Genomic DNA, 14699 nt, shown 5'->3' with positions numbered 1-14699 from the left:
GAAAGCGACGAAAGAATAGTCTGAATGGGGAAAACTGTCTAGAAAATACTCTATCGGCTCTTTGTGTGTGCATTCAAACAATCATTATTCAAAGCCAAGCAATCTTATTCACTAATTTGATCGATTTCGCCATCTGAAGAAAGAATCGTTTAAAAATTAGAGGAATTGAACTAACAAGATTTACTATTGCATAGGCTACAATTTGCCAACTAAAACCCAAAAAATAATTGATGATCTTGTTGATATAACAACTTAAATTGAAAGAGATTGTAATAATCATAAAAGTATCGCAATATTAGATTTTGAAATATTGAAAATTTACTTCAGGATGCGCACTTTTTAGATCTAGCGAGTTACATCATCAATACTATCAGCATTAGAAGTGTTTTCGGGCGCTTCCACTTTTTTCGAACACAGAAAACATTTTGACTTTTGGTCAGTCAACTTTTCAAAATAAGACCAGTATTTACTTGTCTTTGGCATGATTCACAAAAAGGTAAAAAAAGACTTGCAAAAGACTTAAAAAAGACTAAAAATGACCGGGAAAAAAGTTGAGAAATAAACAACAAAAGTAAAAATTGAGTTTCTCTTCTGTGGAGTTTAAATTTGTCCGTTGATAGCAAAAGTTAAGTTCATTTAAATATTCGATATATTGTAAAAAATATCGATGCGGAAATATCGAACATTATTGCACAAATAATAATATTTGTACATCACTATTGTGATTTGTATAAAAGTGAAGGAACCGCTCCTGTACAAGACACACAAACATGTAAGAGATGTGTAAACGAGTAGGTTAAACTTTGGGGCTTTATATCTCGAGAGGTGCACGATCGCGGTCATTTTAATTTCATGTTAATATGCTTTACCAGGAATTTGAAAATTTCCAAAAGACAGGGTATTTAGAAGCGAAATAAAAACACTCACACGACTCGAAAAAGCAGTTTATAATGGGATTATAACATTTCGATTTAAACTTGTCAAAAATTTATAGCTGTTTTTATGTTTTAGCGTTAATTGTAAAGAGGTGAGAGTATTTTGAAATAGCGAATCATTAATTCTCAATAAAAATCTATTTATATACAAATTTTCAGATCAATAAACAAATCCGTTCCTAAGATATAGCCGTTTACTTTTTGACCTATCCGTTTAGTATTAGTCGTTTACCACTCAGTATTAGATGTATAATTAAGTACACATTAGTATTAATTTCATTTTTACTCATGTTAACCTTTAAAATGATGTTTAACTAAAACTCTTTTTACTAACCTCAAGTGTAAAAATGTAACATTCATTAATCGTTAGACCTTAGACGTTAGAATAGACCTTAGTCTGACTGAACAGTCTGGCGAAGTCAGAAACAGTCAGAAAATTTTAAGATCACTTTTTTTCTGTTTCCTTCACCTTTTCTCATTAATCTTATTATTGTTATTATTAATAGTTGTTGATTGTTGGGTTCAGTTTAATGATTGAAAGCTATTTCAGATGAAAGTTGACGAAGATTCGAAAAGATGTTGGCCAAACTCGAATCTCATTGATTGCTCAAATTGTGATAATTCACATGAAAAAGGGTGAAAAACGAAAAAGAAATTCAAATCATTTTTTTGTCCAACATTCAAGTGATTGATAAATGGTAAGACTCTCGGCCCCAAGGGCCTCGCTTTTTATCCTTGAATATCTCCGATGTAGTGATCACATGTGTGCATTACAGTGTGTATGTAGCATGGTTTTTAATTTTAATTCAATTCAGCCATCAATAGCATACAACATCCATATTGAGACTGTTTGATCACAAGCCAAGCATCGAAGGACGCGATGATTTGTAACCTTCAAATATTTTCTCATTTAATAGCTTCTAATACTGGCTTCATTTAATAGATAACTTATTTAAAATTGAAAATGTTATTAAATCCCCCTTTTTAGTAACACCAATCCCCATCATCATAAACATAATCTCAATCATCCTTTTACAGGCCTTCCATAGTTGATAATATTATAATATATGTTGAAAAAAGACAGAAAACCATGAAAATCTTTTCTACTCAACTCTTATAACGTTAAAAGGATTAATAACATTGTTTATGTACCTTGATTTACAAACGTTTCTCCTCAAATTATTACTGAAACAAACATAAACTCAAATCAAGCCAAATCAAGTTCATCACTAAATCTTCATCTCTTTTTCATCTGTTGTTGACATTTTCATCCAAAACTTATCCTGTGATTTGTTGAATGGCAATACATTTAAAGTTATCATGATTAACCTCATTCCTTGTCTAACCAAGTTTATTATATTAACATTATCAACTCTCAATGTTTCCTCAACTTTACAGCGACATAAAATTCCTATCGGTAAGAAGTAAACATTTTTGTCCAAAGTCAAAACCTTTTCAAATAGTCAACAGGTTTTGTTGAAACATTTAACCAACATTATCTCAAGATATTATATTTTCGTTCTTATGGAGAAGAGTAAAATTAAATGAACAATAAAAGAAAGTTTCGTTTTGGGCATTAAAACGGAAATTATCTTTTCATTTCACGATGACTTGAGAAAAAAAGAGTTTCTTTTGTAACTTTTGACTCGACTGGCTGTAAGTTAATTGAAATCTGTTATTGACTGGAATCATTTCATGCTGCTTGTGTGTGTTTCCAGGTTAATTAATTGTTTCTTCCTTTCTGATCATTTGTTTTTTCTCGTTCATTTCAGGGGGCATTTTTACACCAGGAAGCACTGAACTTCAAAGTGCATTTAAATATGCAATTTCGTTGCACAACAAGAATGAATCTTCACGATTCCAGGTTGAACCAATTACAGATGTTATTGACACCAATGACCCGTTCAGGTTTACCCGTCATAGTAAGTAACAGATCATGTTGATCAATATAAAAATTTCCAAGTCGACCGGAATCGAAAAGTCTTTCAAAATGATCGCGAGTTAACAATGAACTGCTCTAAATGATCTGTAAAAAATGTTAGAGACCTATGTTCGATATAGACTGTAGTACATGTATTAGCATAAGTTTTTACAGATTTACTTTTGGCTCACAGATTCGTATCGGCAACAGGTTTTCATATTGTTATGAAGATATTCACTAGAGTACTCGAAGAATAACGCATTTATTTAACCTGAGACATCTTTCTTCCAACAGTGTGCCTACAGCTGAGTCGAGGTATATTCACTCTTGTTACACCAATTATTGGACCATCTTATGAGATTCTTGTTTCTTATTCAAATACCTTCCAGGTAAGTAGCAAATGCTTCACTTTCAACAAAAGTAACAATGTCAGCTTTCTCAATACACCTCAAAAATTGTATCAAATTCTGATGATTTATTCACTAGCTCAGTGGTTAAAGAGTTGGTCGAGTTGATTGAGTGATTATTGGGCCGAGTCTCAGTGGAGGTTTTTTTTTGAGGAAATTTAAATTTAAACGAGCGCACATGAATTTTAATGAACGCAAAAAGCTGCGCCTTATTTGAATTAGCTTCTGCGCTCATGTTTCCTGCGCGTACGCCGTGGTCGACTGATCCATACTCATACAAGCTTACACTTCATTTTCTGGACCAAATATGTAACTGCGAACACTTAACATTAGCTTTAATGAAACATTGATTAAATTCCATAAATAACTTAGACTGAGGTCGAAGGAAAAGTTATGGTCCAATAATTGGATTAGTAAGTAAGGGCTACGTCGTAAAAAAAGCGGTCCTTAGCAACAAATGTTTTTGACCGAAAAGAAAGGGAAGAAAGGGGGTGTAATAAAACTGAAGTGCCATCTTGACTAGAGAAATAAGACTTTATTAATAAAATTAATTAACTTTTTTAATACAAAATCAAACGATATTACAATGGTTGGTTCTTTATACTTACCTGTTAGTTGAATTGCCTTTCGTAGACAGTTTCTCACACAGGTTTTCTAACCAAGGTTTTGCCGGCCACACGCGATCTCCCAATCCCAATTTTCAGCTTCTTGGCGAATAGCTTTTCAATTGTACCAGGGGCAGCGTAGGAAGCAATTAGAGGGTCATAGATGATCATTTTGTACTCCTCTTTCTTGTTAAAGAGTAAAAGTCTACAATGGGCAGACGAATGTGCCAATGCATTGTAGCTTAATGTTAATACACAAGTTTCTCCCCTTTGCGTACACATGCACGCTTTTCTGACTGTTTCTGGGGTACAGTATATTTTTAAGGAAGGATCTTTACTTACTGGACCAAATTGCTTGGACATTTACATATCCTTACATGAACAAAATTTCCTGAAGAAGGTAATACCATACCTTTGATGCTGGTTGTAGAAGATGATAGGAACTCACACATAAGAGTAACCAATGAAGTAAAAAAGATGGATTCATCGAATACATTAGTACCAACTTTCGGAAGTTCATCGAAAGACTTCAACAATGATTTTTTCGGAAGTTTAACAATAGAATTTGGAATAGAGAAATAATTGCTTTAAAACTCATACTTTGATATTTACTATGAACTTTTAGAAGCATGAAAAGATTATCGAGAAAAACTTGTTGATTTACTCATTGCTTCAGGAATTAAGATGCACCCCCGATTTTTGCCCACCCTTTTACCCCCCTCTCTATTTGGCATACGTGGCTAAGGACGGCCTTTTTTACGCCGTAGTCCTTACTTACTACTAATGGGATTTCATAAAATCTGATTTAAAACAAAACGCTCAATAAAGGTTAATGCAGAAGGAATTTAGTTTTACTAACTAATACTACAGTGAGTGACAAAAGTTTAAGACCACTAGATTTTTTAAAATAATTATTAAATGGAAAGCGATAGAGTTACCAAAATAACCTTAAATTATCAATTACTTATGACCTTTTCATCAAGCAAAAAATAAAATATAAAAAAGCATACGAAAAAAAGTTTGGAGATATGGACGTTTTCCACATGACTTGACAATGCATCAACAGCAACAGAGTGCAAAAGAGCCAAAGCTCAAGTATAAAATGCTTAAAGAAGTATTGAAAAAGAATGGACATTCTGATGTAATTACTTGTTTGCAATTTAATCCTGAATCTAAGATTATTGTTTGTGGAAGCAGTGATTGTTCATCGAAGGTTTGGTCAAGTATTACTGGTGAATGCCTTCGTACGGTCATTCAAAAGGTGTTTGGACATCTCAACTTTCTTGTGAAAACATTTTAATATCAGGATCAGTTGATGCAACTATAAAAGTTTGGGATGCTATGAGTGGCCATTGTCTGCAAACACTTCATGGACACACTGCTACAATCAGATGCTTAGCTTTACATGCAAATCATGTTGTCTCAGGAAGCCGAGATACAACTCTCAGAGTTTGAAATATAGAGTCAGGGGTTTGCTCTCATGTTTTAAATGGCCATTCTGGTGCTGTCAGATGTTTTAGTTTCGACGGCGAGATAATTGTGTCTGGTGGATACGATAACTGTTTAAAAATTTGGGATTTTAAAACAGCAATCTGTCTTCGAAATTTTTACACGTTGATAAGATTTACGCTTTACAATTTACAGCCAATTTTATTGTCTCGGGGGGCTATGATTATACGATACGAGTTTTTGCTACTGATGCAAAAGTACTAAAACGTCTATTGAAAGGCCATTATTCTCCAATTAGATGTTTGATTTTACGTAAAAACGTACTAGTCTCAGGCTCGTTTGATGCTGGAATCAGAGTTTGGCATTTAAGTGCAGGAAACTGCCTATACACACTGCCTGGAGTTCAAGGACATTCGCGTGCGAGTCTGGAAATCAACGATAAATTCATTGTTTTAGCAAGCAATGACGGCAAAATTAAATTATGGGACGTCAAAACTGGTAATTTCATACGTGATTTAATCGTTCTTAGTACTGGTGAAACAATTCGGTGCACGAAAATAACAAATTCGCAACTTTTTTGTTCAACTGGCTCTCAGTCCAATGCTGTTCAAAGCCGAATATTGATGGTAAATTTTATTTAAAGACGAATCAAAATGTTAATAAATAATTTTAAATTTGTTAAACCTCCGTTTATTTGAGCAAAAGTGTGTTGTTGTACGGGGAGGGGTTTGGTCCGAAAGTAGTGTAAAAGTGCTGTCAGAAATTTTGCTATTAAAGAAATTATGAAACAGATAAATAAGCTTTAAGTTTGATTTTATTTCATATCGTGATGTTAACTTGATGATATAAATTGTTTTTATGATGTGCTGTAGCCATCAATTTTCGTTTAATTGCCTACGTAAAAAATCCAGTTTGGCGGCAGCTTTTCTTATTTTTTCACGTTTGCAATGTTCAACTAGTCGATCTGTAATCTTATCTGCTAGTGCATCCATTGCTGAAATACTCATTCCGACTTCAACACATTGTGACTGCTGGAGAAATAAGTTATCATTATATGTTTGAATATATTAATATCATTAAACTACTTACATTCGTAACAGAGGCACACGTCGTCGGTAGGAAAACCTCCACATCCGGCCGTGAACGTTTCGATTTCTAAACAAAAAATCAAAAAGGAACAATTAAACATCAGTTTCAAATTCAATCAATATTAAATATTACTTGACAGGAATCAGAAGATGAACTTGATGAACGATTTTGTTTCTTGCGGATTTGGATTCTCGCTCTTCGAGGTTGATTGGCTAGGTCGTTGGTTCGAGCCATAGCACACTAATAGATTTTAATAATGAAAGAATCAAATAGAAATTGCTAGAGATGATAACATTAAATCAGCAGATCACAATTGTAGAAGAAGCGTTGTAATATGATAAAAATTAGTCATCAATCATTAGTAATGCGCAGAAAAATTTTTGTTGGTTAAATGTTGTGAAAATAAAAGTTTCATCGCTAACTTTTGACCAGGAAATGTTTAAATTACACAAATTGTCTCTGGTCTATTTTTCTAGGGCCAGCTTTTTTGTACGTAACTATTCATTTCAAAGGCAGTTTTTACGTATACTCCTAATCTAACAATGAATCATCAACCTGAATAACCAAAAAGTTTTTTCCACAAAGTCAAAAGTAAAAGATAAGGATTCTGATTTTTCCCCCTGTTTAACCGTGAGTCTCTCAATAACCTGAATCTGATTGAGCACTGATTATTTTTCGAACATGTAGTTCAATCGCAGCTTTCAGTATATAAATTGTATGGATTATATTAATTTTGCTACTCATTTTTGAATTTACTGTTATTTGTGTTACTTGAAACAATTTTTTCCTCTCTTTTTCCATCTCAGATGCCTTTCATTCATCCAGGATATCCGGAAACAAACAGTCAAAATATTCCCAATTTTGGCTTAAACATACGACCAGAGTATCTTAAAGCAATAGCCGATGTTATCAAATTATACAGATGGACAGACATAATCTACATTTACGATTCAGACGATGGTGAGCGAAAAAGTTGACACATTCTAACAATCTGTTTGCTACATGAGAATGAAAACAAATTTTCGTTTGTTTGGTGCAAAATTCATGTTCAAAGCTAAAAGTTATCAGATTATGTTTATATGTAGCCCCATCAGGGGTACATAAAAATAACCGTACATAAACCAATTGAACGTCAATAAATTGAAAATCAATTGATAATTGAAAAGAGTCTGATTTCCACTATATTTTTTATTTTCTAATCTTTTAGGATTAATTAAACTACAACACGTCTTTTCAATCTTATACTCGGACGGACACACTTTGCACTTGCGAGCAGTGAAGAGGATCACCAACGGCACTGAAGGCTATTCTTTCCTCCGAGCAATTGAACACAAAGAAAAGGACGCAATGAAATATGTCATCGTTGAATGTGACACTGAAGTGGCCAAAGAAATGATCTCTCGTCATGTTCGCGACATCTATATGGGTCGAAGAAACTTACATTATTTTTTTACAAACTTGATTATGGACCAGTTTTATTCACCAGGAATGCAAATTGATGAATTTGGAGCCATTAATTTGACTGGGTTCAGCATATTCAATCGAAATTCGACATTTTTCCAAACTTTCATTAGCTCTTGGAAAGCATTGGATCCTTCCCAATGGCCAGGAGCTGGAAATCACTACATTTCAGTAAGAAAAACAAAAGAAAAATTCTTGAAAAAAAGAAACCAAAAACACGAAAAGAAACAAACTAAACAGAAGCAAATGCATTATTTATTTTAGCTATCAAATGTCATCTTGCGTCAATACTTTATCCTTTCAATATTTCATTTTCAGCAAACTTACCTTTGCCATTGGTTGTTGATTCTCATGTGAATCAATGTTTTTGTCTCTGCTTTCGATCTCAAAGTTTCGTTTTTTACTTTTTCCGTTGAAAGAAACAAAGTTTTAAAAGTTTGATTGCTTCCAGGCTGATGCTGCTCTTATGTTTGATGGAACTCGAATCTTGCTTGATGCACTGGATCGCATATTGACCGATCGACCCAATGTATTTGATGCCAATTTACGTGACAATGAAGTTTATAATGGAAATAATCCAAAGCCTGGGATCAATTGTGCTGAAACTTATCCAACTCTTTACTGGGAACATGGAAGGTTAATTGTTCAATACTTGAAACAAGTAAGTTGATTGATTTTGCTTGCACCATAAATAAGATTTTAGTTTAATCGTTACAAATATTTCAATTTTCTCGATCTTTATGAGAATCGAATTTCTATGCATTTTCTTATTAAAGTAAATCAAAAAGCTCAACCAGAAAATTGCATTCGAAAAACAGTATTAAACAAAATTATAAAATCAAGAAATCTGTGCAAATATTCGAATAATTTCAATTACTTTTGGCAAATGGACAGATAATGAATTAGATTTTCACAGAAACTTCATGACTTGAAACCAAAATTTGTTTTCAGCACTTAACCAACAACTTCGGTTCTCGCGCTTTCTACCGAAAATGCTGGAATGTTTGATTCAAAAAATGATGAACAGAGCTAACTTGAGTTCAGCAAGCACCGAACAATAAGACAACCTTTTCGTTCACAACTTTCTAATCAACCTAATAATGATGCATTTTCCTTTCGTCCAAACACTTTTTTCTTGTTCCTTTTTAGACGAATATTGAAGGTCTAACGGGGCGAATTGTCTTTGATGATTCAAGTGTACGTCGCAATTATTCAATAGACATGATTCAAACGACAATGAATAGTGAGGTGACCAAGATTGCTGAATGGTCAGAAGAAGAAGGAATGTCATCAGTCCAAACAAACCATCATCGAGCTATCCAGAACAACGCCAATTATGAAAATAAAACTTTTATTGTTACAAGCATACTTGTGAGTGAATTTTTCTGTTCAATTTATTTTCTTTGGTTTTCATCTTCAAGTCTAAATGAAACATGAGAATGACAAATGAAAATATTTATTCACAGGATGAACCTTACTTAATGTATAAAAAAACGGGTAAAGATGGAGTTAAATATGAAGGCAATGATAGATTCGAAGGTTACTGCAAAGATTTGGCAGATTTGCTTGCTGAACATTTGAAGATAAATTATACGCTTCAACTTGTGGCTGATTACAGGTATGGTTCACCAGATAAAAAATCCCCTGTTGGATGGAACGGAATGGTTGGTGAATTGATTAAACAGGTAAATGGATTTGAACATTGTTTTTACATCGATAATGGTATAAAATGGAAACATTGAATTAGTCAGTCAAACTTTTCTCTCTTCTGTTTGTTTGCCTTTTAAATATTTCATCGGTTAATTCAGTGTTTACCGTTTCAATCTGATTTAATGTTGTTTTCCTTTTGATCAGATAAAATCTCTCTCTCAGAACCAAATAGCGAGATTTATCGAATTTTATCTGCAGATACAATGTTTCTGTATTTTATAATATCATTCAGCTTACATTCATCCCATACATTTTCAAGACAGATTTAAAAATGTAAATATTAATATAAACCAGAATCAATATCAACTTGAGTCAATCTTGGAAATGTGTCAACTTTTCACTCAATATTATTGATGCCTTTTTCAGTTCAAGGCAAGCGCCGTTTATTCAGGAAATCTTGAGTTCCTTGGATGATCAATGTTAACCAAACAGTGAAAGGGATTGATATTGAGCAGTTAAAAATACAAGGCAAAAGTTCGCTGACGCTATAACCGAAAGGGTGTAGATTTAGGTTCATATTGAATGATCTTGTACTTATGTACTTGTTCTTACTTTTGTACATATGTACTTTATGTATGCATGGACATCATTCAATGTCCATGCCTTAAAATAATCTTCCATCTACACTTTTGAATATTAGCTGCAATCTGAATTGCACCAGAAAACATCATGCAGAGTTTAGAACTTCAATCCATTATTCGATGAAATTTTATCCAATTAGATCATATTATTCATATTAATATGTATATTTTGTTTTACCTTGATCAACCAGGAAGCTGATATTGCAATAGCACCATTAACAATAACTGCAGACCGTGAACGTGTTATCGATTTTACTAAACCCTTCCAATCACTGGGAATCAGTATCGTGATCAAAAAGCCAGTCACAAATAATCCAAGTATCTTCTCCTTCATGAATCCATTAAGTCCAGGGATTTGGATTTGCATCATTTTAAGCTATTTTGGTGTCTCAGTGGTCATGTTCATTGTCAGCCGATTCTCACCCATGGAGTGTCGAGTTGCTCATACACATGAGGGTCAAACCGTTTTGACAAATGATTTTACTCTTTACAATAGCCTTTGGTTTGCACTTGGAGCCATAATGCAACAAGGAGTTGATGTTTGTCCAAGGTTAGTCCATTATCTCGTAATCATTATTATTTTTGTGTGTCATTCCAATGGAAGTCTGATTCATGGATATAGAGAAGGGTCTCTTGATTAACTAGAAAATCTTATAATCTCTTAATCTTAGCGCAAAATTTTTATGTTTTGACTTCATATAATAATATATTGTAACATTATTATTGCTTGGTGTATGGATAGGACGAAAAACTGAAGAAACGGATCTTTGGAAGCGAACATGTTTTATGTTGTTTAATTCATAGATATAGAGAAGGATCTATTAATTAACAAGAGAATCTTATAATCTCTTAATCTTAAATGTTGCTTTAATTGGATTGGAATGAATTTCTCTATATATTTCTCTTTACTTTTAAACTGAAGCCATTAATTTTTTCGTCTCTGTTTCTGTTTGTTTTCACTCTTTCAGATCTTATGCTGGTCGCATTGTTGGCAGTGTTTGGTGGTTTTTCACTTTGATTATAATTTCATCTTATACTGCTAATTTGGCTGCCTTTTTAACCGTTGAACGTATGGTAACACCAATCAACAGTGCTGATGATCTTGCTAAGCAAACTAGAGTTGAATATGGAGTTCTTAAAGATGCGTCTACAATGGAGTTTTTTAAGGTTGGTAAATAATGAAACTTGACTCTTAATTTTTCCATTGATTCTAATGTCTTCTCTTTTTGTTCCTCCAGAAATCAAAGATACAAGTTTACTCTAGAATGTGGGAATTCATGAATTCACATCCACATGTTTTCGTGAATTCATATAAAGAAGGAATAAGCCGGGTTCGTGAATCAGAGGGTAACTACGCCTTTCTAATGGAATCATCTGCAGCTGATTATATTAATCAGCGTCAACCTTGTGACACCATGAAAGTTGGCCATAACATACACATTAAAGGGTATGGTGTTGGTACTCCATTGGGATCACCATTAAAAACATCACTTAACTTGGCTATTTTACATTTAACCGAAAAGGGTGACTTGACTCGACTGGAACACAAATGGTGGTACGATAGGTCCGAGTGTAAATCGAGTGACAGCAAAGAATCGAGTAAAAGCTCATTAACCCTGTACAATGTTGCTGGTTGTTTTTACATTCTCATTGCTGGACTCATTATTTCGATGATTGTCGCCATTATTGAGTATCTCTGGAGATCTAGACGGGAAAGTGAGCGATTGAAAGTTGGTGAAACGTTGATTAACAATGAGATGAATACACTGAACTAAACACGGATATCCATTAAATGTGATTCAATTTATTAAACCATCAACCAGTATGACCAAATGTAATGAAGATAATTTTACAACTCAACAATTTATAATACTTACATGTAGATACTGGTCTTGGGTTGTAAGACTAAAATTGGATAAATTGTAATCTTATTAAAATCTTGTATTGTAATTACTTTGATGAAAAAGCACAATTTGTTAATGCATCAATTAATGTTTAAATAAACATGGAATATTTTGAAAATAATAAACTCGAGCTCTTTTCTTATTCAAATTATTATCCTCAATAGAATCATTGTAACTGTTTAACCTCTGTTTGGTGAATGCAACACTTTCTGTTTTCAAATAGACTTGAAGTTTTTGTATTTTTCGGTGAACTTCTTGTTTCAAGGTTTTATTCCCGATGATTTAAAGAGCGCCAGCATTAAATTTTATTACTCTTTGCTTTTTGTTTCATTCACTTTAATTTTTATTTTCCTCATCTTTGCTACATTTCAAAGATTGATAATATAATATGTAGTATGAATGATTTTAGTTTTCAAAAATTTGGTCTATAAAATGAATCTTTTTCTCGAAGCAAATTGAAATCCAAAGAATCCACCAGCAAACGCCAATATAAATACCATTGCGCCAAACTCGATTGCTAATGCTAAGTTGTTTGATTTCGTTAATGCTTCAGATGTGTGTTGATCAGTTCCGCTCTTTCCTTTAATTTTCTTATGATTGATGTAAATGGAACAAATTTTTTTGTCCTTTTTTGATTCTTCGAATAGTTGAGGTTGATTAACATTATTTAGTTTTAAATTGACTAGTATACAACTCAACAATGAAACAAATGCTTAGAAATTGCGATTACAAAAACGATACAATGTAAAAATATTAGGTTATAATGAATACAATTTCAGCTTACTTAGCATTTTTTTCACAGTAAATGAATGATTCACAATTGAAGGAGCTTGATTGAGCACATGTGCTAGCACAGTCAGCAATTGATACATCATATTCGGTTGAAATGGCATCTACTAATAGACTTTTTCCAGGATACTCGTAGAATAGGTTTATGAAGGATTCTAAAGTGGAATCGGGACAAAATTAATTTAAGAAATGAATTAATGAGCTAATATGTTATATTTACTTTGATAGATGTTGCATCCATCTGCATGACTTGTTTTGTCTTCAAATGCGTCTTTCAATGAACTCGGTGTTTCTCCACTCAGAATGCATTCATTATTTTGGTTAACACAATATGAAAGTGTGTTACAATCATCGTCATTTAAACAAGTCATGAAACAATCTTGAAGAGTACCTTTCTTGGTCTTAATTGATATGCTGATCAGTGTCTATCATTGGAAAATTATCAGCTTTTAAAAAATTGGATCCACTTGTGTGTAGTTCCTGGGAAATATCACCAATCTCTTCAGGTCCACTCACAATGAACAGATCTTCAGCTACTAACCCAACTGGCAAACGAAAATCGCCAGATGAGACTTTATTCCTTATCTGTTGTAATACGTGTGACATGGTCGACAGATAATTTTTATTGACTAATGGTATAAGATCAAATTGATATCTAGGCCGTTTAAAATAAGTGCAACCATCTTTGGTCTCGGCAGAACCTAAATCCCATGCAGTACTTTGATATATTGAACAATCATAATTTGAACAATAGCTAAAAGAAAAACACCTTTCAGTTGCACTGCATATCTGTTCACAGTCTTCGACTTTCTTTCGTACCACGATATTTGAAGGATTTGTAATTGTTTGTTTGACTGACGCAGTATAACCCTCAATGAAATGCACACGATCATAAAGCTTAACAGTAACATATATATTCGAATCGACTTCTTGTGTATGAATTTCACCAATGCGAGTTATTGGAATGAATGTGGTCAAGTATTCTTCTGTTGATTCCTTAATTGCTTGCATATTGACTTCTCTCACGAGGGAACATACCCAAGTATGAAATCGATATTGAGATTTTATTGGTCGCTATCGGCGCATTAGACCTTTTTGAAGACTAATATAACAAAATTAGCTGCTATCTTTTCGATTTCGGCATTTTGTCGCCTTTTTTCTTGAAAATTTTGTATGCTTTTCTATGGGGATTTGTTATTTCATTTTTTAAACTTTGAAATGTTGAAACAGAAACATATACTTTTTATTGCACAATCAGAGTATTTGTTAGATGCATTCAATAAAACAAATTCAAACTCTAATAGAAAAGCATACAAAATTTTCAAGAAAAAAGGCGATAAAATGCCGAAATCGAAAAGATAGCAGCTAGTTTCGCGATATTAGTCTTCGAAAAGGTCTAATATGCCGATAGCAACCAATAAAATCTCAATATCGATTTCATACTTGGGTATGTTCCCTTGTCAGTAAAGGATTTGAAAAGAGAAGTTGAAACCAAGTAAAGTTTCCTGGTTCTTCATAACAGCCAGAAACATCGAAACTATCTTCATAATCAATGTTTGAGTCTTGGTAGTTAATTATGGTTACTTCAACTTGAGTTGGTGTATTAGGATATTTATAATAATGATCGCTTCGGTCTTTGGTGAATATAACTTTACTTGGAACAGAATTGCTGATATTCTGAATATAATAATAGTCAATAATGGCAGCAACTGAATGAGAGAAGAAGTCCTTTACTCTGTATTCTTCCACTCGAAGAGGTCCTAAAGTTATTTCACCGATGAAAGTTGTGGGTGAAATATGTTGAGGTGGTTTCATTACCAGATAATAAAGTAGGTTAAAGCCATGATC

General features: G+C 33.2%; 1 protein-coding gene across 2 annotated transcripts; it reads left to right on the top strand.

Moving 5' to 3' along the window:
• Positions 1–1871: 1871 nt before the first annotated feature.
• Positions 1872–12210, top strand: LOC107370627 (glutamate receptor 1-like). Of its 2 annotated transcripts, none has more exons than XM_089268673.1 (11): positions 1872–2352; positions 2708–2857; positions 3151–3245; positions 7213–7366; positions 7614–8038; positions 8319–8528; positions 9017–9238; positions 9334–9552; positions 10350–10708; positions 11127–11325; positions 11397–12210. In XM_089268673.1, the coding sequence occupies exons 1-11, from the start codon at positions 2256–2258 to the stop codon at positions 11931–11933; spliced, it is 2667 nt and encodes an 888-aa protein (XP_089124799.1). In that variant the 5' UTR covers positions 1872–2255; the 3' UTR covers positions 11934–12210. The 2 variants fall into 2 exon arrangements, with proteins under 2 accessions (XP_089124799.1, XP_089124800.1); XM_089268674.1 differs by lacking the exon at positions 1872–2352 and adding an exon at positions 2423–2591.
• Positions 12211–14699: the final 2489 nt, after the last annotated feature.

The sequence above is a fragment of the Tetranychus urticae genome, chromosome 3 (genome assembly GCF_039701765.1).
Source record: "Tetranychus urticae isolate SD_2017Ah chromosome 3, NJAU_TeUrti_SD_1.0, whole genome shotgun sequence".
NCBI classification, from domain to species: domain Eukaryota; kingdom Metazoa; phylum Arthropoda; class Arachnida; order Trombidiformes; family Tetranychidae; genus Tetranychus; species Tetranychus urticae.
The sequence above is the reverse complement of the archived record's forward strand: the minus strand, read 5'-3'. Positions and strand labels throughout refer to the sequence as shown.

What these genes read in the sequence shown, in the direction of transcription:
- LOC107370627 (XM_089268673.1), top strand. Translation starts at nt 2,256, where the DNA reads ATGATTAACCTCATTCCTTGTCTAACCAAGTTTATTATATTAACATTA. An exon ending in CATTTACGATTCAGACGATG is followed by an intron (nt 7,367 to 7,613) that starts GTGAGCGAAAAA and finishes CTAATCTTTTAG; the next exon opens with GATTAATTAAACTACAACAC. An exon ending in CTGGAAATCACTACATTTCA is followed by an intron (nt 8,039 to 8,318) that starts GTAAGAAAAACA and finishes GATTGCTTCCAG; the next exon opens with GCTGATGCTGCTCTTATGTT.